This window comes from Branchiostoma lanceolatum, chromosome 11 (assembly GCF_035083965.1).
Source record: "Branchiostoma lanceolatum isolate klBraLanc5 chromosome 11, klBraLanc5.hap2, whole genome shotgun sequence".
Taxonomy (NCBI): Eukaryota; Metazoa; Chordata; class Leptocardii; order Amphioxiformes; family Branchiostomatidae; genus Branchiostoma; species Branchiostoma lanceolatum.
This window is the reverse complement of record NC_089732.1, coordinates 6,310,573-6,335,897: the sequence shown is the minus strand read 5'-3', so window position 1 is coordinate 6,335,897 and position 25,325 is coordinate 6,310,573. Positions and strand designations below refer to the sequence as shown.

The window sequence follows — 25,325 nt, the reverse complement described above, 5'->3', positions numbered from 1 at the left end:
CACAGAGTAGGTTACGTTTTGCATGATGTAGTTTTACATCTTTGTTGGTAAGATATATGCATGTAATCACTTCAATACACCTTACTAAAATTGCACAAATTGTGTGACACAAATTTGTACATCACAACATGACACACGTGGCTATCAACAGTATGTTTCACACAAAACACGAAATGGTCACAAAAATATATATAGAACTTTTAGTATGTACAATTAATCTTCCAAACATTGTTTAGTATCACAAAAATTGATTATATTTCATGAGAAATAGCCCTTGAAATGGAGTTGACAATTGTTTGTAACCATGATTGTTATAAGGCAATTTGCTATAGTTTATATATGTTAAAACATTTGTATTTCAGTTCATGCATATTAATACATATCTATTGTCAGTTTGATCATCTCTTACAACTTGAGGTTAAGCCAGAAAGGATTTGAGGTCTGAAAACGGGGAAAATTTTGTAACAAAAAGAGAAAATTTAACAAAGGTTTCACAAAAACAAACACTGCACGAAATCAAATATTACATTGAGGCAATGCCTAAAGCCAAGGGTTGCATTCTTACATGAAAGTTTGATTTACGTATACTTAACGTGTGCTTTACGTGTGCGTAAAGATCAGATTCTGTTGCAGGTACCTCCAACTTGGCTTAACCAATATGATTATATCATATATACACAATAAACATCTTACATGCATTGTTAAAAACAATAATTCACACCACTCTTATGCAATCACTTCCAGCCTTGCCAAAAAACTTACTTCTTCTTTTAAACCTTAGACAGCCGTTCCTTTAGTTTACCCTGCTGAGGACAATGCTACTTCATATCATGTCTAATAAAGACATGTGCATGCTTACAACATCATAACCATATGTTCTTAACTATTGTAATAATAGCCTTAAAGGCTTCAACTGGCCTAAGAAACTACTACATGTACATGCATAGTGGCATATATACTGGCATACCCTGAATTCAGCCCCACAGGTGTGGGGAGCTGCAACTGGAGAAAATATGGTATCCCTGCACATTGTTTCTCTGGTGTAGAATTCAATATTTCCAGACATTTCATAGATACAGTATGTATCTAAATGGAATGGTCCTGCAGTCAGAATTTTATAAAATGCAATCTATTTGTCCCTTACAGACAAAGGTTCTACGGGATAGACATCTAACACACTTCTTGGTTCTGGCTACAAAAGAGGAAAAAAGGATTTCAGATAATGTTTGTCTGTTGAGCTGCCTGTTGTCACATGTACAAACCCAGGTACTGCAGCAGTTTCCGTTATTCAAAATTGAAGTGTTAGAATTCTTTTTCCACAGAGCCTCAATTCAACAGTAACCTTATTTTTCTTCTCTATCAACGTTTCAGCAAAAACTGACTTTCTTGGGTTTCCTTTAACCAGGATGCAACACACAAACCAGGGCTGCTGTCTCCAGGACCTGTTTTTCCGTCCCAGGAAAGAAATTTAGTTGTTGAAACAGAAAAACATTTACCCCATCCATCCCAAAATCTGAACTTCATGACGTAAAATTGATGAAACTGTATTTTCGTAAGCTTAAAATGACAGGGAAAATCTGCAACATGGACTCCCAAAGAATGAGTAGGATGGAAAAGAATTAAAGCTGGAGACAGCCCTGATACAAACATTTACTTTTTACATGCATAAAATTGGGCTGACCCTTTAGAGTGAAGACTGTGCTTCAGTTATATGTAACATAGGGTACCTTCTCTGGACAAACTATCTTACACTTAACAGGACCTGGACTTTCTCTATAACTAGTATAAGGAATATCTGCATGTTTGGGGCTACTTGGTTCACTTCTTTGGACTCCTCCATACTTGTTCTCTTTTGTTCCTGTATTACGAACATAGCTGACATCCAAATCCTTTTTATGGTCCTTTTCAGCAGCCACCTTGGAGTAGTCCGTTATAGTTTCTAGATTATCGGTAGATGAGTGTGTACTGTGGCGGTTCTTTGAGCCTTCTGGGGTTATCGTGTTCGAATCCTGCTTGGTGACATAGTTGACTTTCAAGTCCTTGAAATTGCCATCTACATCAAGTTTTGAGTAGTCGGCAACGTCACTTTGTTGATTGTTTGACACCAAATTTTCAGCCTTGTTTGTGTCTGATTGGAGGGTTGCATTCTCGTCAGATAAATCACTGTAGCCGCTGCTACTACCACCAACAGAGTAGAGTGCCTTTTGCTCCGCTACGTTGAAGTCTACGTTATTGTTCCCGTAGTCGGAGCCAAAGGCGGAGTCGTGCGACCATTGGCGCTCCACCCGCAGCTTGCTGAAGTCGTCCATGATTTCAGGTGTTTTTCCCGTCTGTTCGCTGACTATGTGCAGGTTATTCAGGGTCCGGGGCAGATCAGGAATGTAGGAGTATATGCCCTGAGAAGTTAAAAAATGAAAATTTACTTTTCTTTTTTATACATTTTGCATTTATGATTTGGTTGCTGTATCATATAACATAGATGCTATGATGGCAAGGGCCATCAAGAAAGTACAAGACTGAAAAGTGTATCATCTTTGTCTGATCATCTTGTAAGCCAAAATTCAAAGGAAGTAACAAGACACAAAAGGTTAAGACTATGCACGCTCAAAGCATTAAGTGGCATATGTAATAAATCGACTTTGATTTGTGCTCATCATATTCTATAAAAATAACTTTTGGTCTCCTGAACTAGACTGCCACATGTCATTAGCCCCTGAGCCTCAAACAAATATTCAAGTATACAATGATAGGGAGTACGTAGTGATTCAAATACACATAATACAGGTACTGAGAATGGATGTGTTTTTCTTACCTGGTTAGAGTCAGTTATGAAGTCTGCAGGGCCAGGCACATCATTCTTGGTCTTCTTATACCTATAAGGACACAGGTGTATCAAAAGTCTTGACTTTTGAATCTTTTGCAATGCCAAGCCTAACAGATCTAAAAGTTTAATTAATAGTTCATTGCAATAGAGTATGCTAAATCCAGGTGCAGTGACACTGTTACTAACAGGAAAATTCAACACAACAAACCACTGGTTTAAAACTTAAAGGCAGTGTTCAGGGGTGCCAAAGCATTTGCACAAATTTTATGAAATTCGTATGAATTTCAGGAAAAAACATGAATTTTATGAAAAAACTTGAATCATTATATACATGTATGCAAAAACGTACGAACGTTATGAAAAACGTACAAATCACGAATCTTATGTGACACACAGTCTTTTTATCCATATCCATACTTATCAATAAATAGACTACGTGTTTCCATAAGATTTGTGCGTTTTCCATAAGATCCGTGCGTATTCACATAGTGATTTCTGCATTTTCATAAAATTTGTGCGGATCTCATAAAATTTGTGCGAATACCCATAGCACCCCTGGTGTTATAGGAATGAAACTTAAATCACAATCTTCATTGACTTACATCTTCCTGCATGTGGGGACCAGTGCAGCAAGACCCACTATACATGCTACAAGCACAGCAAGTATGATCCCTACTTTAGCTTCCAAAGTCAGTCTGTCTTTCTGAATGTCTGAAACAGATTAAAGAGGTTATAGGTTAGAAGCAGTTCAGAACAAACAAAACAACGCTGTATTTTGCTGAGGAAGCTTTCGTATATGCGCTACAACTGAGGTGTTCATGAACACCTCATGAACTGAGGTGTTCATGATTACAACATAAGCCATGTGACATTGTAAAAGTGTTGGTACAATAGTGAGCTTTTTTACATACTTGTACATGTATGTATACTGCAGCAGCAGTTTTGTTTTGCCTGTTGATAACATGTACAGTTTATAAGTTTTGTTCAGGGCTAATTTCCTGTCGAGAACTGAGAGACCTTTTCTGTACCAAGCGTTGCTGCTCCACAACAAATCTCTTTAAGCATATTGATTACAGGCACTCTTATTATCTACGTATTTTAATGACTTATACAGTGACTCATTAAAAATCAAAGAGATCAGCAATACAATTACAAATGCCAAAATATAAATCTTATCAAATTAATGTTGAGTAAATTAGCTGTAATTCAGACTGTTTTTTGAATGTCTGCTAAATGCTAATATAGATCCTTTGACTTGACTTGACTGTACATGAGACCTTTAGCAAACAAAAGACTGTTCTTCAGTATTCAACAAGACCATTTCTTGGTGTGGAGGGGAAATAATTGATGTATTTCTGTTACCAAATACCTGGCGAGATGGTATATATTTTAAAGTAAAAACAGAAACAGTCCTTACCCCTGGATGAGGGAGATACCCCTGGTCTATCATTACATGACAGGCGTTCTGTAGAATCTGGTCCATCGAACAACTGTCCCGTTTCTGGGTCCCTTGTCCGAGCATATACCGTGAACAAAAGCTCCAGTCCATCTGAGCAAGTGTCATCCAGCTTGTCATCGGTCCAGTATGTTGTGGAGGTGACAGTGGTGTCGTCGTTTCGGAGGTCTTTCCGTCTGTATGAAACGATGTAACTGATGTCGCGCCCATTTTTCAGCGCAGGTGGATTCCAAGAGACACTAACGTCACCGTCTGTGGGGTCAAACTGTGCCTGTAGATCTTGCACATTTCCAGGTGCTGAAAAAACAAAGCATCATCAATGTACGTATTGCATATGGAAATGCGTAGTGTGCAATAAACCAATCCAGTCAATCAAAAAGTAAGCAGTTCAACCAATAAGACAGTGTTTGAAAATCCTTCATATTTTATTTTTGCTTTACATTTCTAAATTTTTGCAGATGTAGGTAGGACTAAGGGAAGGGGCAATACATGTACATATGGTTGCAAAGAACACAATGCATTTTCAATTTGAAGGTAAGATTTTCTAAGAATTCTATTTTCTATACTGTTTCTTGTTTCCATTTTTACATCTAAGCGTTAAGTTAAGAGATTGTACTGTTAAAATGACTTGCAAAAACAAAAATAGCTTGTACAAACCTCCAACTTTAGTTTGAACATGCTCCTCAGGCGACGGGGGCCCGCAGGGGTCCACATCTGCTGCAGTACAACCTTGGACTTGAATGGCGTAGTCAGTGTCCCCTTCAAGACCCTCTAAAACAAACGTCGTGTGGTTTCCCTCTGATGTGGTGTCATTTCCATGTTCATGTTTGATGATGTAATAACGGATGATGCCATTTGGCCGAGATGGGGGTGTCCAGGACAAAGCCACAGTGTTCACAGTGACATCAGAGATCTGCACATCAGTAGGGGGGTCGCTTGGAGCTAGAAACAGAGACAACGGCACAACAAAATGTCTTTACTTCAGCATCATTGCATGCACCATTCACAAATTACAATCAGATGACACCACAGTTACTGAGTAAAGAATTCTCCTGGACTTTTTTTATACATTTACATTCTAGAAATAACATACTGTAATTCACTTTATCTTCACGGTAGCAAAATTTCACGGTGTAAGGAAAATGAAAATGGACATTTTCCTGAACTTTAACATCAAGTGATTTACAGAATGGATGTATAAAGGAATCATATATGATAACAACAGTTTTTTTCACAGTGTTGATAAGTTCACAGTACAGAGTTACATAAAGTTACAGTCAGGTGAAAGAAACAAGAATTACAGTAACAGATGCTTGGCAACTTAAGACGTTATTTTTGTGGTAAATACAGTGAATAATCCAGGATGACTTTCCAATTTGACTTGTGATTGGTTAGGCTAAGTCATGCTATAATTAGCCAGCTAATACTGTAAATGCATTTAAGTTCGCATGGTTTTTATTTCACGCTATTAAAGGCGAAAATGGAGTGTTCGTGGTGGTTTTATGTTTGCGGCAGCGCTATAGTCACATACTGTTACAGTATTGGACAAAAATGTTCGCGGTGGTTTTAAGTTTGCGGTGAAACGTCGCCGCGAACACTGCAAACATAAAACCACTGCGAACATTTCTGCATTTACAGTAAGATCCAAGATGGCCAAGCCATGATGCCATAAATCATAATGGCAGCTTTTATATACTGGAGGGAAAAACAAAACAGGTTGAAGCAGCCCTAACCCACCTGCTTGACTAGTCTGTGCCCCTGTAGGTTGAGTTTTGTTCCCCTTCCCTTGTGATGTAACTGCTGACAGTCTGACCCTGTACGATGTGAATGGCTCCAGCCCCGACAGGGAGAACTGTACAGGCTGGGAGTCATCTGTGATGTTTACTGCCACACTCTGTTCAACTGTTGCAGCAAAAGAAATTGTTACTGAAAATTCATGGTGAGTTCTTCCTTTTGTTTCCGATCAAAGCTCAAATCACACAATTATGTATTCTACCAACACAGATGAGCTTTCCTTCGAAAAAAATTGTTATTGAACTGCTAGTAACTACAGCTTTGTACCTAAAAATCTTTAGGCATAGATCTAGGTATAGGTCTGCACCTACACCTATACCTGACAATCTTTAGGAACTCAAGTTTGGCCTATTCACAATATCTGAAGCACAGATCTTTAGTCTACATGTATCTTGTTACTTACACCTTACAGTGTATAACAAAGTCTAACAAGCCAATGTGTTTCGCAAAAGGGTGGTTATACTGGCAAATAGTAGTGGAAAACCTCAAGTCAACTTACACCACATCTTCAGAAAAGACGCTGTAGCTGCATAGTTCCCGTTTAGAACTTTATTCAAGCCCACACCCAGACTAGTTTCGCCTTGTGTGTGGCTTTCTCAATGGTTAGGGCTCAAATGAGCAGGGTAGTTATACTGGTTCACTGATACAGATATAGAAAACTGACACATACCTGCAGCCATCCGTTGTCCACTGACAGAAGGTGTAACATAGTAGTACACCCTGTACTTGGTGATGATCCCCCTCCTGTCCTGTAGAGGTGGTGGCTTCCAGCTCACCAGGAGAGACGTGGGCGTTTCAGCTTCGACTGTCACATTCTGGGGTGGGGAGGACGGCACTGGGGATACAAATGGACAGTTTTAAACAATGACGATCCCAACTATATGTAGTATTAGTCTGTTAGTACATATAAAACAGTATAAGTGGAGAGAATACTGGTTATGAGATGATTCCGAGAGAGCTAGACAGAGTGAGTGTGAGTGTAAAGAATTCTCAATATTGTCAGACAGGTTTGGATGCCTTCTTACCTCCCTGCACAGTATAACCAGCTGCAGTGTTTGATGTCTCACTCTGCCCTGCTGAGTTCACTGCCTTCACCGCAAATCTGTAGCGGGTCAGAGGTCGCCAACTGTCAATCACTTTGATTGACAGCTCGCTCCCAGCAACAGTCCTGTTCTTCTCAGGCCCTACGCAGGTTACATCTGTTTCCAGCTCACACCACAGGACGACGTAGGTTTCAATGCCTCCTACGTCAGCTGGGGGTTGCCATGACAACTGGAGGTTGTTGTCACTTGTTGCCATGGCAGCAAGGTCTCTTGGAGGATCAGGTTCTGCAATAGAACGGACAGAAAATGTTTTTTGTCACCCCAAAAAATTTATATGAGGCCTAAAACATAAGTTATGACAACAAAATTAAAGGTTTTGTCACATAAAAGAAAGCATTGATAGAAACACCAAGATTTCATGATTATTTGTATGTTTCTATATCTATGTAAATATAAGAAGTTTGGATAGCAGTTTTGTACCATGAACAAACTGCATACATATATATGTGGTAGTCTTAATATCCTTATTGTTATTGATTCCATTTGTATTTGTTAGCAGGGCTAGCCCTTTCTAATAGCAACAGCTTAGTTGGGAAGCCCTGGCTGTATGTCCTGAACAGCCAAACCAATAAATTTAGAAGTGAAACATGCATGGCTTTAGTTGATTGTCAATGACTTAATACCTTTTCTAACTTATCAGAGACACTACTAGCCGACTCACTTCTCGCTATGTCGTTGATGAATCGGGTTCTTGGGGGAGACTGTCCCTCCGCGTTGTACGCTGTGATGTTCACTTGGTAACCTGACAGTTTCAGGTTACCCAGTGTGTGAGTGTAGGACTGAGCACCGCTGTTATTCACAGTTAACTCCGTCACCTCATCTGTTCTCAGGTCTCGGACTCTGATATGGTAGCCCAGAAGAACTCCGTTATAATCTGTCGTTGATAAAGCCTGAGGAAAAAAATCCTCGTTAAACATTATATAAGTAGCATACATGTACATGTATGCAGAATCAAAGATTATAGATGTCTTGAACAACTTTTTTTTTTAAACAAAACTATTTAGACATCACTAGCATTGGGATATACATTTAAGTGCTTATGACATGTATGGTTTGCACTTAACAAACATACCATTTGTATTTTTGTATGTTTGCACATACCAGTAAGTGTACTTAGTTTCAAAATTCATAAGACAAAAGAATGCTACCCATAAAAGTAACATAAGAGCAATACATATGTAATAAAATGTCTAGTCAGATTAGCAACCTGATTGGACTGTTAATATAAATCGATCCAAGATTTCCTACAAGATTTTGGAAAAAGCTGTTAGTTCCAGAATATTCCAAAATCTAAGGACTCAAGCAAAAAGAAGGCACCTTTTCTTTGGAGTGGTGCAGATAGAAGAAGTGTAATAACTTGAGGTTTGAGCAGTTACCTGCCACTGGATGGAGACGTTTCGCAGCCCTTTTCTGTAGTCTAACCACACGTCTTCTGGTGTTAGTATAGTAGGACCACGAGATGGTGCTGAGGCAAAAGTGAGAAGACAATTAATAAATTAACTGACAGTGTCCTGAAAATGCATTCAAGTTTGCGTGGTTCTAATTTTGCCGTAGGGAGAAAATGGAGTGTTTGCGGCAGTTTTAAGTTCGCGTTTGAAATAATAAATAGACAAGATGGTTACAGGTAGGAGAGCAAAAAATTTGCGATGGTTTTAAGTTTGCGGCAAAGAGAGCTTACCGCAAAAAACGCGAACATAAAACCACAGTGAACATTTCTGCATTTACAGTATTCAAATATCTACAACCACATAAGAACAAAGACATCCGAACACACCTAAGCAATATCTCTGTACACGGGGGCAACAACAATAACTGTGTGCAAAAATAAACAAGTCAGTGTTCTTACCTGCAGCATGAGTTTGTGCTTCCACTGTGTTTGTAAACTCCCCCCAACCATCGAGAGCTCCTAATACAGGCTTGCACCTGACACGGACCCTATACAGCGTGTACGGAGTCAGGTTTTGCAACTCCTTGGAAGCTTCTGGGTTAAAGTCAACTGAAGTCTCTGATGTCTGCACAGAAGACAATTTCACACAATAAGGTAATGATGAGAAATTTGCCAATACGTTTATGTTGACTTGGTATATCATAAATTAACGTCATATAATATTATTTCTATTTCTAGACAATTCAACAATTGTGGAAAAATTTACGATTGATACAACTACATCGAACATAAAAAAAGAAACTGTTAAAAATTGCAGAAATGCCTTCATCGATATAAGGTTTATTTTGTGGTTAGGCCATACCAATTTAATTTCTTGGTGAACGGATTTTTATTTTCCCAAAAAAAAATTTCAGAAAAAAAAAAATCATGAAAACAGAAGGCTGGGCAAAATAAAAATCCGTAAACCAAGAAATTAATGGGTGTGGCCTAACCACAAAATGTTTACTAACCCTGGTGATGTTCTGTTGTGAAGTATATTCAACCTGACAAGTGTAGCTGTTAAATATCATATCTGTACACTCTGGCATCTTCCACCCCACTGTCATCTGTGTGCTGCTGTTTGTGTGTACGGTCAGCTCTTCAGGAGGATCAGGTTTGGCTGTGAAGGGAAACAAGAGGATCAGAATAGGTCAAATACAGGAGGAATTTCACACAGTGAGATGTATTCAGTGGGGTTGTCTCCAGGACCCATTTCTCCATCATGAGATCACAGGACAGAAATTCTTATACAGATATTTCACCCTGTTCATCCCTGTAAAGAGACAAAGAGCATTCATGACACGAAAATACCTTTTTTGCCAAAATTGCATGCCTTTGACACTCACTTCCCTGAATGATAATGATGATGCCCAACCAGAAAAACATAGAAATACTGAGTGGGACAAAAAAGTCAAGCTGGAGACAGCCCTGGTGTGTGCTTACACTACAGTCTGTACCCTCACCATCTCACGCTTTCAGCCTCACCACTCGCTAGTTAGTGCAAGAGTCTCTCCTGCTTTAGTATAGCTACATTAGAAACATGTAGTCCCTCCACAAGCCACATGCAGTACCTGGAAACTGTACACAGGGACGAACAGTGTGAAATATCTGATACCTGACCTGACCACTAGTTAATAGCAAATAGCACCCAGGTAAACAGAGATTGACAGCTTGGGGAGGCAGTCCACCCTTGGAAAGGAAAACCATGTCTTCAGTCAACCTTGAGAAAGGAAAACCCTGACTTCAGTCCACCCTTGGAAAGGATAACCCTGTCTTTAGTCCACCTTGAGAAAGGAAAACCCTGTCTTCAGTTCACCTTGGGAAAGGAAAACCCTGACTTCAGTCCACCCTTGGAAAGGAAAACCCTGTCTTCAGTCCACCCTTGGAAAGGAAAACCCTGACTTCAGTCCACCTTGGGAAAGGAAAACCCTGACTTAAGTCCACCATGAGAAAGGAAAACCCTGACTTCAAACCTCTGTTTCCTATTTTGAGCACCTCCCACCATGAAGGGGGACATTTAAGTCCACGGACCCCACGAAACTTGGATTCTCCCACCCTAGTGACTCCTGCGACTCTACTGCTGCTAGGCTGTATAGGCTCTTGCCTTTCCTTTGGACCACACCAATGAGGTGAAGAGGGGGGACTTGCTGCGTGGACAAATTCAAAAGGACAAATTACATAAGGAAAGAGGGCAAACTGGGCTTTTTAAACTCCACCTTGGTCATGTGGGTTATAAGTGCAGTTCTTTTATCAGTTAGCTAGGTGGCGTTGTGGCAAGAATGTGTGAAGCACTCCCCAAACTTACACAACTGACTCAACAAAATTACTCTTGGGCAGAAGTAAAAGTGGTCGACATTAAAAAATTTCTAATCCAAAAGAAAAAGCCTTATGCGTCACTTCAGCTCATGCAACAGACTGTGAAAGCATGTAAATTTGCATGTAGTTAAAAAATCCTGTTGTTTAGTCCATGCAAGTATACCATGCCTTGAGTTTGAGTAATCGTCTTAGTTCAAGGGATATCAAGTGACTTACCGATTTCATTCTTGTAGAAGCTGATTGTTTGGGCCTCTGAGTCGGATGTTTCCACCTTTACTTGAAATCGGTCGAATGAGGATTCACAGTGAAGAAAGGGTATTTGACACGTGCCCTCTGCTGAACTGCTGCACAACCGCCATGTGGTATAACTGAAAACAACATAGAACAAATGTTTCATGATGTACAAAACAATAGGTTACATTCAAAAAAATCATTGATGCAAACAGAACAGAAAACTAGGAAAAGTGCATGAATTACTAGTAGAATTTGTCACACTAATCAGTAGAATTTTTAACACATATGCCAGGTACTTTGAGCAATATGTATAAATTATGTTCTCTAGAAAAAGAGTAATTAAAAAATTTCATTAGTGATACATTTGAACTGGATGGTCACACACAGGATTCATAATTTGAATGTTAGTAACTTAGAGTTGGTAGAGGAAAAGACAAAAAAGTCCATTGCGTCTTAGAACGCCACCTTTACCTTGTACATGATGTTCCTAGCTGTAATTTGAAGAAGGGCGAGTATGAAACACCAGGCTGTGTGTCCCATGTACAGGTGATGTTCAGCTCTGGGTGGGTCTCACTGCACACAGCACAGCTCAGTCCGAGGGCTGTGGGGTACAAATGTGTGAAAACAGTTAACATTTGCAAGCAAATGTGAATTATTTCACACCATCCCTCCCAATGTACAAATGGACTATTCAATTATCATTCCTGTACAAAAAATGGTAAATTGCAAAATAATTTCTGCCCTTAACAACTTTGAAATTGACAAACAAGGATGCATACTTACAAGCATTTGTCGTTTGTATTCCAGCTAGAATACAGAGGATGATGGGAATGTAGGTATGTTCTTGCATGGCCTTAACCTTTGACCTCTCCCTCCTAGTCATCCTGATTGGTGAAAGGACTGGTGAGGAAACTGCCAAGCTTGCCCAGCGGAGGGTTTGAGCTGCATTTCCTGAAATAAGATACGTGTACAATATGGTAAACAAATATGAACTACCACCTAGTGGTTTCTAGAGGAAATGCAGGCATGGTTTGGAAGAGGCAGCCATGGGTAACTGCCAAGCTTGCCCAGCGGAGCTGCATTTCCTGAAATACGATAAGATCTTGCCAGCATTGTCAGCAAGAGGGACATCCCCTACATTTCTCTGAACTACCGGATAACAGTTCCTACTCTCCATGTTTGGGAAATATTAGCAGAGAGAAATGCCTCAGAACATGTTAAATGTTCCATCAGATGATGATCTATTGGGAATCTAGAAGTGACAGTGACTCCATTTGTAAAATATTCAGGAGTGTCTGTACATGACTTGCTCTATCCTTAAATAATTATTTGAAGTGGCCTGTATGAAGATCCCCTTAGTCATCCTTCCTTTTGCTGCAGACAAAAAAAATCAGGCATGACTATCATGTCACCCCTTTATTTTGGTGGAATAGCCCTAGGGGAACCATTAGAGACAAAAGGTTTATTTTTGTGCAGAAGAAAGAGGAAGTACCATTCAGACATTACTTTCTAAAGTCATCAAATATGCCTTAAAAAACAAGGCTAACATTGTAAAAATGGCTTTCCCTACTGAATTATCTCCTTTATCTCTTCATTAGAAATCTTAAAAGAGAAAAAAATCCTCAAAAATTCTTTACAATTCGATAAAGAAAAGCTTTTCTGTGCTTGTACCTGATGGTACAAAATGTAGGTGCATTGTTGACATTTTGTACTTCAAGGCCGTGAAAGGTTATCTGGAACACCATATCCCACAACGACAGGTCATTTGTGGCATTTTCAACCACAAAGAAAAAGGTTCTGCCCCAAAAGATCTTTTAAACCTCAAACCCACACAGTTGGGTTTAAAAAGGGAAGCTGAATGCCACAACAGGAAGTCTGAATAATTGTTCCAAAGTTTGGGCCAATCCAATTCAGTACTACCACTACTCAGAAATACAGTCAAACCTGCCCAAGGCGACCACCCGGCGGACCGAGCAAAAACGGTCGCGATGGACAGGTGGTCGCCATGAAGAGGATTCCACTCACATGTTTCCAGGTCGAGGTTTTCAAATACAGTACGTAAATGGATGGAAAATTATGTGAATTTAGACAGCATGACCCCCAACAGGTTCAATTCTCATGGACAGAAAGATCCTACAAAATTAGATTTTCTGTCATCGTTGTAATAATTGTATACCGCTACATCGTGTACAAATTTTCGTCATAATTTTGATTACAAAACATTGGTTGCCTCGATGATCTCGCAGCGCCCTCCCGCATTCACACGTTACAATAGTACACACACACACACATCATCGAAGTTGTAAGGCCTCTAACACAAATCCCTAGAAAACACCTGCTGGCCCCAGCCTTTTTTGGGGCGCCGACCGCTGCATAAAGGGGCAAAAAGTTTTCGATCTGACAACTAAAGATGAAAACGGAACGGTGTGATTTCGTCGCGCCGGCGCGGCAAGCTCTGTGCGACCGCATCGAAAGGTAAGTCAGTGCAGCCAGAACGCACAGCGTCCAATAAAGGTTTGTGAGATTCATGGAAATAAAAAGAAAATAAGAACATTAATTTTCATCAATAACTAGAGTATTCGTAAATGTTCATACACAAAAGCATCGTGTTTTAGAAAGGTCAGCGGTACGCCAAATCTGGGCCGTGCCAAATCCAAGATGGCGTCGGGACCAAGGAACAACATTTCTCGCCCGATGTTTTGCCCGCCGCGAAATCATTTTTCGGCGGAATTTAGTAAGACACAGACACATTTTTGTTGAAACTACAAGAAATAGATAGTAATTTCTGTGAAATCTGACTTTTTGACGCCATGCACTACGTATTCGTTTTGAAAATTGAGTTTAAACCGAACTGAGTTTGAAGTAAACTATAAGATTACGAGAGGCACAACAACATCAAAAAACATTTGTCTTTACAATGTTTATAGGGGGAACGTTTTATCAAAACACTTCATGGAGGAATCGATGCTATAACATTACTATTCCATATATTTTTGTCCTTATTTTTGTCCTTCAAGGTCTTGAAAACATTTCCGTGAAATCCGACAGCAAAATGATCCGATGTCACCACACGCTTGAAAATTAGGCGGCCGCCATGGGCAGGGATTGTGCTCTGTGTGGTCCCAATTCGTGGCGGTCGCGGTCGCGTTGGACAGGTGGTCGCCTTGGGCAGGCAGCTTAATGCTTGTGCCTATGGGGAAAAATTTCGGGACCGAGGAAAAGCGGTCGCCATGGCCAGGTGGTCGCGTTGAAAAGGTGGTCGCCTAGGCAGGTTTGACTGTACATAAAGGTAAATCACTTTGTTTCTTAGATAGTTTGCTTCGAATAGAAACACCTAATAGGGTATGACAGATCACAATGAAACCATTACTACTCAAACTGTGTACTGTTGCACTGGGAACGTAGGGTATACACTGGGCAAAATGTACCATACAAATTCTCCAGTCTTTGTTCCTTTTCTCCTTTCACATATTCCCCTGTTGTTGGGCTGTGCCTGTGAACTTTGGAACAACAAAGATGTCTTTGTCAGAAGCACTTCAGCTTTGGGTGCAAGCTTGGATACAACATGTTGCTTTTTCAATTAACACAACCCTTTAGTTGTCATGGACTCTATATCCACTGTGTTTGCAACACACAATTTTCCAAAATCTATTTTCATGTACTCATAAATACTGCATAGAAATGGAAAATTATGTATGTGAAAATTGACTGAATTTTTTCCCATTCTACCAAATGAAACTAACAAATGTATGGGGTTATATCTGTATTGGGAGCTTTTGATGGGAGAATTTACACCTATCAAATACTGGAAATCGTAAAATAATCATGGCAGTTTTACCTTCACAGTTTTCATGGTATGACACAACCAAAATATGTAGTTTATCGACAGCTGTCTGTACTACAGTATTATTTTTACCGTGAACTTGAAATACAGTACTGTGAAAACCACTCCAACCGCAAAATAAAATCCCTGCAAACATAGATGAATTTGTAGTACATGTATCATACAAGCTACATCTGTTATCGATCACGATAAAAACTTCTGTTCTACATAACTGACCTCCAGGGCCTGCCTGACCTCAACACAAATGGGCTACCAGTTTTCTATTAAAAAAAACATGGGTAGTCTACTCAGCAATATCTAAAACAGAGCAGGTCTTGAAAAACCGTATTGTTTTCTGTCTTCGGAAAGTTGCATATCAAAACGGCGCAGCCAGAAAATAGGACCCAGTAAACGACATGTAATCAAGGACATTATCCTTGATGTAATACAGTACTATAGTGTTTTTCCTTCCTATCGTCTGCTTGGAGATTACATACGACAAGCTAAACCCAATATCAATCCAGCCAGGGCTTTGGTTCCAAGGTAACATTACAGGTATGATCTGGCTAAACAGTATGATCACTGTATCAGGATATAGGAGATATCATACTGGAGATTACATACGACAAGCTAAACCCAATATCAATCCAGCCAGGGCTTTGGTTCCAAGGTAACATTACAGGTATGATCTGGCTAAACAGTATGATCACTGTATCAGGATATAGGAGATCTTGTTGTGTTGATTACATGTAACCTAAGTACAGCACACTTAGGAGAACTGAATGAGCCGATTATGGATCCTCTAGACCTCCCAGAAGAACTCTTGAGTTTGCTTCAAAGAGCATTTAAACTTGAATTTGGAGTTTTTTCTAAGAGTAACAACAGTTTTTTTTGCTCGCTAGTCACGAGGTATAGCGAGCCAAAAGAAAAGGCTAAAACTGGACATGACTAGCCTGGATGCCAGACCCCCAATCTCTATAGTATCTATCGTGTAATATTTACGATAGATTGACATAAAGATTGGGAGTCTGGCATCCAGGCTAGCTGACTTAAACATTTTGGTGAATAAAAATTAGAACACTGTACTGTCACGAAAACTGTCACAAAACTGGAGAAAAAATATCCTCCCTGTAGCTATCACCCAAAACAGTGATTTTACATCTTGATATTTAATGTTACCTCCTTAGCAAACCAAGTACATGTACGGTACCGGGTATACATAGAATGAAAAAGAAAAAATAACTAAATAGTAAATGTGCCATTTTAATTTTCATTAATTCTCAAAAACAATTTCAAGAATTATTTCTCAAACCGCAGATTGGACAACGTTCATTAATAGACGAAATCAGCTATCGTATGTAACGTTAGTATTTGTAAATGTGGTTACTGTTCTACAAAGTGCTAGCGGAAAGTAAACACTACACACCCCCACACAAAAAAACACACCCAAACATTCCTGCACACACACACAACAAGAGAAGTGAACAAAAACCAAACAAACAAATGGACATACATGGTCATCATATCTAATAATAATTTTGTTTATCTACGAGTGTCAAAGGTGGTTATTATCATTTACAGAAGTCCTTCAAGAGAGTGTGCCCCCTTGCCCCTGATATCAACACCACATGTACCCTGACAGGGTTCCAAGAAGCCCCATCTTCGGTCAATTAATCCCTTATCTACTCCTATCTTTAAAAATAGCATTGAAGAAAGTTTAAATTCTTCTAAATACGGCGTTTTGTTACTGTAAAAATTATCGTCATGAAAAGGCAATAGTACTTTTCTGGTAACATGCTGACGCATTGTACGAGATTTGAGTTTATGATAAGCTCGCCCACATAATTTTCCACCACACTGAAGGGTTTGAGGTTCGAGTTTGAGGAAGTAAACCGTAACAGCTGTGCAACCCGGGACGCCCTAGTTGTTGGCAGGCTTTAATATTTTCCTTTATATCATTTTTAGAATACGTAGACATTTCTAAAAGAATTCTGTAAGTTGAAAAGTCTTTTTAGGACGTGTCAGCAAGTCTAGCCACCCTCCCCACTGATTATTGGGCAATTAAGCGAGCAAACAAAACGACAAACTCAGATAGCGTCCCGTCTTCCAGGGCAATTCCTCGGGGCAAAACAGTGTCTAAAGACGTAACGGTACAGCAACAACCCTTGTTAACAAACCCATGAGATACTAGAAAGGGTAAGAAACCGCTATAATTACCGTTTGAAGCATGATAAGACAGTAATTTGTAGTCTACAACACAAGCCTGGCAAGTGAACGTCCACGGTCACGGTTGGTGAACAACAAGGCAGAATACTACGATCGCCCGTATACGACAAGAGATTAGTATATCTAGAACGCCTTTCGCCACAACTAAAGTTTTCAACACCCAGCCCTTCGTAAGATCTGGTTTCTATAACCTTCTCAAGTTCATAGTTCGGACTATGAGGTTATGTTGGAGTGGTTAGAAGAGGGATAACTTACCGCAACTTTAGGAGATTTCACTCGTCAAACAACACCCCAGTCCGCCATGCCGGAAACGATAGTCACGTGACCTGATGGAGTGAGTCACGCCCTTCTGGCTCTGACGTCAGTTGTGGTGGTCAAAAACAAGTGTGGGCGTAATACAGCCTATCATGTATACCTATCATGTACAAGTGACCAGCTCTGTTACATGCTTAAGTGACCACTTTTATCCCTTAGGTCATGTTGATTTGACTATTAAGGATGACATCCGCGCACGCATCAATTTTCGTCCGTTTCCACAGTCCACACACAGAGAAATTGTTTATATATGCCGTAAATTGCAAAAGAAAAAGAAAAAAAGGAAAACGATCGATACTAATGTCGTATAATGCCAAAATCAATTCAAAAGTCAAAGAAGAAGGTGTGACGAATTAAGTGAAAATGAAGAATCTATCATTCGCTGTACCATACTGTGTGTTAGTCATTTGTTCAACCTTCCTGACCACGTAAACTCTTAGGTTTCGCAACTTTTTCTTTGTGAACCTTTTTTTTTATTCGCCGGAACCACTCCTCTGCTTGGAGAGTAGACCAGAGTATTAAGTAAAGTACCTGTCCACATAGAGAGATTTTATTGGGCCCCTGAGCGGTATGGGAAGTTTTGACGAACATAACTGAGCACTCATTGTCATTGAGGGCGAATCATTACGCTTTCTCATTAGCTAGGAGGATCTAGTAGCGCAATGCGGCTTCACTACCGCTCACCTATTTACAAACACATGCACAAGATCACCCCTACTCTCGATAAAGTGTGCTGTTGGCTACTTGTAAAGGTCAGTCAAATAAACTGTGATTGTTACTACGATTAAATTCTATTTTGCAAGTTCTATTGTACACGTATTCTATTATGCAAGTTTTACTACATTGAAAGTTGATAACCATTGTTTTTAAGATGAAGCTGACTTTGACCAAAGCAGATTAAACTCGAGTTCCAAGGTACATTGAATTCCCATCGGTTACCACTCAAAATTCCTGTCACATACTGCACAAATTGATTAATAATTATACAAATAAGGAAAGTGAGCTACTGGTACACATTTCACATGTATAAATGACCTATAATGGAATACAGCGGAATTATGAAATTTACTCATTGATCGATTATGCAGATTATACGCAAGCTAGCAGTTACTCAAGCAACCGGATAGATTTGTGACGGTCAGGCGCTTCAAACGTCTTACTACATGTATGTCTAACCTTCATCGACGTATTGTGCAAATTAGGTCCTGATTTGCATAATCATCATTTTGTTACGTCGACCATCACCTAATAAGGTACATAAATGCCAAAAGTCAATCAATCCCTTCCAAAGCTGTAATGGATCCGACACCGACTTACTTAAGAACCTAAGAGGTGCAGTGCCATAGGAGGTCAATAATTGAATTGTCCTTCATTGAATCATTTTGTCGACCCCTACCAACATACCAAGTATCTTAAAGATACATCCACATCTTCTCGTGTTATGCTGTCCACAAACCCACAACTTACACTCGCAATGTAACCTTCTTCAGAAGGTAAATTTGGACAAAGGTCATACCAATGAGTCATCCTGTGCATGCGCAGTGAACTGTGACTCGTTGGACCGGACGAGCAACTTTGTCCGGCCTTTATGTAAAGTTCGTCAATGACATATATAAACGGTTGTGGAATAGTCCATTCTTCAAGGTGCAGAAATATCATTGCAATAGTAGACGTAAGATGGCGACCAGAAATAAATGTTTTCGACTGATGGCATGGGGATTAATTTTTGTGATTGGCATGGCCATACTGATTGGTACCAGGACACTACCTTCGTACCAAGTTTCACACCGGAAAGCATGGATACCAGCCACGGTTTCTCGGCCAATGTACAGGTAAGGTTAAGACCCCGTTCATTCCACCAGGATTCGCGAAGTGAGATTCGCCCCCAAAAAACAAGACACACGAATCCGGATCGTGGTATGAACGGTCCGAATCCGGTCCCATGGGATTAATCCCGATCCGCCAAATCCAGCTCAGGAGGCGGCTCCGGCTCAACCCTCCGTCCCCACCACTCCCCACCCGCTCACCCACCGTACGTGAGGTCGCAGACCACAGTAATTCAGCCTACAGGGACCCAAATGTGAGAACCTTGGACGCTTCAAAATTTATAGTAGGGTGCACAAGTAAGTACAACATTTGAATATGTTTGACTTCAGTTCAGGGTACAATCTACACTAGTATGATGTGAAAATGCCGCTCGCTTTCTTTTAAAAGGCACTTTAATATGACACCCATCGGAGGTCATCATACTGCAGCCGACGGTTACAATATTCAGGCGCGAATTTAAGCCGACCGAACAAACATCGTAATCCATTGCACCTTTTTTAGGCTTTTTTGTCGGGCTTTCTATTTGTCAGGTTTTTTTAAAATCAAAAGCCGGCCGACAAAACGCATAAAAAGACGACGAAAACAAGCCGGAGCCAAACATCTCCTTGAAGAGTACAGAAATGCATATACTTTACGGAATACTCTAATAAATGCTTCGTCATACCCTACCTTTAAGTTAGACTTTCGTCGCATGAGAACAGAACAACTAATCTACTTACAATTCGAGAGTGATACATCTAACTATATCGATTCCCACGTGTTTCCAATCCATGTACATGTACTTGTTTGTCTGCAATTAGCCTTCGGGCATGAACTTGCAATTAAGTTATTATTGGATATCAAATCTTTCTGCTTATAGCACCAACTCACCAACAGCGCCGAAAGAACCGGAAACGGCCATCATAAATGCATCCGAAGTTCTTCGTATGAGGTGGTCTATTTTCATTCCTACAACATCTCTATATGATATAATGCAGGCTTCTCCTTTGGTCATTTGGGGTTATCGTAGGATTGTAATAGGTTGGATTTTAGGTACATTGTGGTAGTATAACCATGGGTTCATATATAGATTATAGCATATCGGAGACTACGTATATACACTAAAGTTATCCCTTTTATCATTATCTCTATGATACAGGGTTTTCCTTTAGGAGTCCTGATGATCGTAGCATCTTGGGGGCCACTGACAATACCCCTTTTATCGTTATCTAGTCTTATGGACGTGAGCATGTGTGTATCGGAATACTTCGGTGAAATATCTCAACATGTATCTCAACGTTTTTCACAGAGAGTGGGTCATGAAGCACTTCAACCCCGACAAAGACCTTACCATCGACAGGTCCAAATTTCACATTGGGCAGCGCGTCAAGTACGACCTTGATAATAATACAGAAACCACTATCACCAGCCATATTTACAGTGTGATTCCCGTGTCGTCCCCTCTTCTCGGAAAACACTTCCAGTCGTGTGCTGTAGTTGGGAACTCTGGGATTCTCCTGGGCAGCCGCTGTGGTCCTCAGATCGACTCTGCAGACTTCGTGTTCAGACCAAACCTTCCTCCTACCGAGGGCTTCGAGACCGACGTGGGATCATTCTCCAACTTCACCACCATGAACCCCTCTGTACTTCCACATGATTACGAAGGATATCTCGTCAACAGGAGCGTACAGAAGCGGTTTGTGGAGCGATTGCGAGCCATCGGCAACCAGATTCTGCACATTCCTGCTTTAGTAGCGCCAGGCGGACGTCCAAAAGTGGGCTTTACTCTGAGGATCATCAAAAAAAATCACTTGCCACTGAAACTTACAATCGCACCGAGTGGAACTACTCAAAAGATGACAGCGTGAGTTTTCTATTTACTAGTTTGCATATCACTACATATCTTTTAACGTTCGGGCATGAACTTGCAATAAAGTTATCATTTAACGTTACGTGAAAGAGTTCCTTAAGCCCTAACATTCAGCACCACATTCAATCAAGAATTATTTTTCTAAGGTTAGGTATTACTTTAGTTTGCTGTTTATCAAACTGGACCGCATGCTTTCTGTGGTTACTTTCATCCGCCTAGGTTGTGGGAGGATTCAGAATTCGAGCCCAAACGACCATCGACTGGAAGTATCCTGTTCGCGCTGGCTGCCTGTATGTGCGACCAAATCCACCTGTACGGATTCTACCCATTTGTAGAGGACAATGAGGGACGAAAGATACAGTACCATTACTACGGTGAAGGGAGAAGGATGCTCCAAGCGCACAACATGTCTGAAGAGTATCGGGGGTATCAGGTGCTCCACCAGCGGAAGGCTTTGGTACTGCACACGGAGCCTTGTTATGACTTCACGAAGGAAAGAAAATAAGTTTTCATCTCCATGAAAATGGAGTTATTGTTTTAGGTCATCAATTTACCAACTATCAATTCTTGGTTGGCACCCTTGGTTGGTAATAACTGTAAATGCATCTAATATGGTTCTTATTTCGCGCTAAGGCGAAAATGGAGTGTATGCGCCGATTTTAAGTTCCAGGCAACGCTATAGTCACATACTGCTACAGTATTGGATAAATGATTGCGGTGGCTTAAAGTTTGCGGTGAAACGGTCACCGCGAAAACCATGAACATAAAACCACCAAGAACATTTCTGCTCTAGGGAGTCAACATTTTTTTTCATTCTTTCTGTGAATTAGGTGCAGATTTAGTGTTTCTTGTACTACATGTATTTCCAAAACAATCATTTTTGCAATGTAACAACAAGAAGATATTCAAAGAATATTTAGTCATCAAACAATTGCAGGTGCAACCTCTTTGTTAGTCTTTCAAATCTCTGAAAATAAACCACACAACAACAAGGTTTTGAACTACCATGTCTATTTACTCACAGAGGCAAATTTACAATCACATATACATCTCTCTACAACACAGCCTGATGGCATTCTCTTCAACATGTTTCTGAAGTCCTTATTCTTTGTAGCAACAACAGGCACTTTTACAAGTACACATATCTCTATGTTTGCAGCATCATCTGATGGCAATCTATTGCCACAAGCTTTCCTACATTTAAAGGTCCTCATTTTCCGATGAACAATGCATCCAATACCCATATCTCTACCTATAACAATGATAAAACACATCAATATTAGTAGAGGCAGTGAGTTGAACTGAAATATTTGTGATATCCTTAACTGTCTGTAATACCAGAGTCTTCCAGACCTGACTAATGCAGAGACACTTATGAATTAACCTCGTCTACACATTTATTTCTCCGACAAGATACTCCAAGTAACCTTCTGCAACATATGGTGGTAGCGCCTTTCAGTTAAAGACATATCTGTTTCTTAAACAGCTTAGCAATGAACTGTCAAAAATGATGATTATGTGTACATACAACAAAAATAAATTTCACATTTTCTCTAATTTCTACGTATACAAGAAAATGTACGTCTAAATGATACAGAACAATATTGTGGGAGATCGAGGCAGTTATGTTAATTTCACTGACATAATATTTACTATGAGCCTACTATGTAGTGATGATAACATACATGTACATGTATGGAACTTATATACATTTATGTACATAATGAATGGCAGTGTACACTTACCCCAAAACTTAATGTACAGTACTTCCACATACAATACTGACTCCATCCCTACAAGAATTCATGAAGATTCTTACTGTGCACGTACAGTGTGTAACCATGTCACCAGATTTCACCTGAAAATACATCTGCAGCAACTCCTGACAGTGAAGCTTCCATCATCAACAAATGTACTTAACCTTCTCCCTGCTGCCTAACCCTGTAACCAATGCAAATTGTGTGCCAAAAGGCTACTTCAGCAGGAAGAAGGTTAATGTTAAAGCTGTATTTCACTAATATAGTAGGTAATGTGTTAGAAGTTCTTTCAGTCCGTAGACATCAACAACAAAAGGGTTTTGCATACAAGTTGTTAGCGGATTGAGCAACTGTCTTTAAGTTATTAAAATGAATACCCTACATTACAGGGCTCTCTCAAGCATCAGTCCATGGGATAAATTTTGATGTTCGTGACCGACTAAAGTTTGAACCATTCTGTCTATTCTTGTAGGACAAAATTCAAAACCTGTCAAATTTTTCATGAGGTCATCAACAGTGTCACAATACAATACAAATTTGAATTAAAACAATTTGAGATGGGCCTCCTCAACATGTCAGAAATGATGTTTTAGTGGGTTAGAATTTCGCAGTAGCGTCACATTTCTTGAGCCTTAGGCACATGGAAAAGTTAAGAGGACGGAGAGAGCACTGTAATAGTTGCATGGCCCAAACAAGCACACAGCTACTGTAATATACCATTAACATTGCATAATATCCTGTAACAATGACAGTATCTCTTCTCTTTCTATTGAAAGCTCTCGTCTACATATAATAGCTCTGTATACACCAAAAAATACAAGTACTCTCTATTTACATGATGTGAGAACAGTACAAGTTCTCACATATTTACAGCTATACAACAAACTTCTACAACCTCATGTATACAGTCTCTTCTTACTTACACAACATTCTTTGCAACAACTCCTTGAAAATTGCAATTCTTTTGTTAGTTCTGTTTATTCTGAAACACTTTCAAACTCTTTTTAGGACAATTTTTCAAGCAGTTTGATTGTCAATAGTGTGAAAATAGAATTTGTGGTCACCGAGCAAGTGGCTCTTAATTTAGAAAGCTGCAACATCAATTCTTATTAGTAATTACCACATGTGATAACCACAAGGATTTGTTACATTCTTTAAATTTTCAAATCAATGAACATGTTTCCTTGAAAACAAAACTCTTTTCGTTTGTTAAGAACAATGTCTCGAAAAAGCAACAAAGTCATTCTTATTCAGAATCGAATTTTATAGATTTTATAGATGTATATCGAAACAGTCCAGTTCATCTTGTATACAGTGCACATAATCAACCACAAGTTAAATCCCCTCCCATAAATTAACACCTTCTCCCTTTTTACACCTCTGCCTCTGCCCGACCTGGCTCCTTGGCTATGTACACAATTTTGTCAGGGTCTATAATCCTGTGTTTTATCTGGTCTGGACACAGATGTACTGGAGAATGGACACTGATAAGTTTGGATGGGTCCAAATCCACCAGGTCTTGCCTTTTCGGGGAGGTGGGAACATCCCCTTCTGGTTCATTTTTCTCCTTCTCTCCCACTTTAGGGACGTAATTGATGTTTAGATCCCTAAATTTACCCCCCACAGCTGCTACTTTGGAGTACTCTGCCACTTCGGAGCCCTGCTCGGAGCTGCCGTGGCTGGAGGTCGTGTTGGTGCTGGCCGCGCGGTCTCGCTTTTCCCAGACGACGTCGGCCTTCTCTGCGTCTCCTTCCTCCTTCTGCGGCAGCAGGCTCTCCTCCGACCCGTCGCTACAACCGCTGCTGCTGCTAGCGGTGGAGTACTGCGCACTCTTCCCGGGGACGTCCACCACGATGCTTCCTTCCGAACTGTCCAGACCGATGGCCGAGTCGTGCGACCACTGCCTGCCCAGTTTCTTCAGCTGACTGATGTCGTCAATGGTTTCTTTGTCCACGCCCGCATCGCTGATGACATACGGGTTCTGCATGGAGTCGCCGGTAAAGAAGCTGTCCCCTGGAACGGAGTAGTAGGTACCCTGGAAAACAGAGCAACAAACGTAAACAACTTGTACCCCATTTAGACTAGTGGTAGGTAATGCAGTGGTCCATGTTTGATTTATGTTATGTAATTTATGTACCATTTGCCCTATGTTCTCTGGGCCCACTTGGAAATCAACAATCTTGTTGTAGGGGCTACCCAGATGTTTTGAAGAAGACATAAATTGATAAATACCAGTAAGAAATTTTTGAATCACATAAAAGCATGAGAAGTGAGCAAAAAGTATGAATCGTTGTCTGGCAAACAAGACTATGTAGGTTGTCAGTTCTGTGTTTCAAAAGAGCCACAAAGTGAGAAGAACCCATCACACTTGTACA

At 40.1% G+C, this 25,325-nt stretch overlaps 3 protein-coding genes across 6 annotated transcripts in view; 1 reads left to right on the top strand and 2 right to left on the bottom strand.

Moving 5' to 3' along the window:
• Positions 1–211: 211 nt before the first annotated feature.
• LOC136444910 (receptor-type tyrosine-protein phosphatase F-like) lies at positions 212–17,551 on the bottom strand. Of its 3 annotated transcripts, none has more exons than XM_066442682.1 (17): positions 17,458–17,551; positions 11,937–12,104; positions 11,625–11,754; positions 11,136–11,287; positions 10,577–10,750; positions 9,575–9,723; positions 9,024–9,189; positions 8,554–8,642; positions 7,839–8,067; positions 7,100–7,402; positions 6,745–6,909; positions 6,018–6,182; positions 4,938–5,222; positions 4,242–4,577; positions 3,427–3,535; positions 2,813–2,873; positions 212–2,396 (listed from the first exon to the last, which is right to left on the bottom strand). In XM_066442682.1, exons 2-17 carry the CDS (start codon positions 12,034–12,036, stop codon positions 1,704–1,706), a joined length of 3,306 nt encoding a protein of 1,101 aa, XP_066298779.1. In that variant the 5' UTR covers positions 12,037–12,104; positions 17,458–17,551; the 3' UTR covers positions 212–1,703. The 3 variants fall into 3 exon arrangements, with proteins under 3 accessions (XP_066298779.1, XP_066298780.1, XP_066298781.1); XM_066442683.1 differs by lacking the exon at positions 17,458–17,551 and adding an exon at positions 17,194–17,314; XM_066442684.1 differs by lacking the exon at positions 10,577–10,750.
• A 1,571-nt stretch (positions 17,552–19,122) lies between these two features.
• Positions 19,123–22,194, top strand: LOC136444913 (CMP-N-acetylneuraminate-poly-alpha-2,8-sialyltransferase-like). 2 transcript variants are annotated; one of them, XM_066442686.1, is made up of 4 exons: positions 19,123–19,349; positions 20,204–20,275; positions 20,633–21,187; positions 21,413–22,194. In XM_066442686.1, the coding sequence occupies exons 1-4, from the start codon at positions 19,195–19,197 to the stop codon at positions 21,696–21,698; spliced, it is 1,068 nt and encodes a 355-aa protein (XP_066298783.1). In that variant the 5' UTR covers positions 19,123–19,194; the 3' UTR covers positions 21,699–22,194. The 2 variants fall into 2 exon arrangements, with proteins under 2 accessions (XP_066298783.1, XP_066298784.1); XM_066442687.1 differs by lacking the exon at positions 20,204–20,275.
• LOC136444911 (receptor-type tyrosine-protein phosphatase delta-like) overlaps positions 22,188–25,325 on the bottom strand; it is a 47,171-nt gene continuing 44,033 nt past the window's right edge. Inside the window, exon 17 of the mRNA XM_066442685.1 lies at positions 22,188–24,985. Within this exon, the coding sequence (XP_066298782.1) occupies positions 24,323–24,985 (663 nt within the window). The 3' untranslated portion in view covers positions 22,188–24,322. The remainder of the gene's footprint in view (positions 24,986–25,325) is intronic.

Excerpts from the sequence above, each read along its gene's own strand:
- LOC136444910 (XM_066442682.1), bottom strand. The coding sequence starts at position 12,036 with ATGACTAGGAGGGAGAGGTCAAAGGTTAAGGCCATGCAAGAACATACC. Across the intron at positions 4,578-4,937 it reads TGTTCAAACTAAAGTTGGAG|CACCTGGAAATGTGCAAGAT; the intron begins GTTTGTACAAGC and ends TTGTTTTTTCAG. Across the intron at positions 3,536-4,241 it reads GGTATCTCCCTCATCCAGGG|ACATTCAGAAAGACAGACTG; the intron begins GTAAGGACTGTT and ends AATCTGTTTCAG.
- LOC136444913 (XM_066442686.1), top strand. The coding sequence starts at position 19,195 with ATGGCGACCAGAAATAAATGTTTTCGACTGATGGCATGGGGATTAATT. Across the intron at positions 19,350-20,203 it reads GTTTCTCGGCCAATGTACAG|CACCAACTCACCAACAGCGC; the intron begins GTAAGGTTAAGA and ends TTCTGCTTATAG. Across the intron at positions 20,276-20,632 it reads TCCGAAGTTCTTCGTATGAG|AGAGTGGGTCATGAAGCACT; the intron begins GTGGTCTATTTT and ends CGTTTTTCACAG.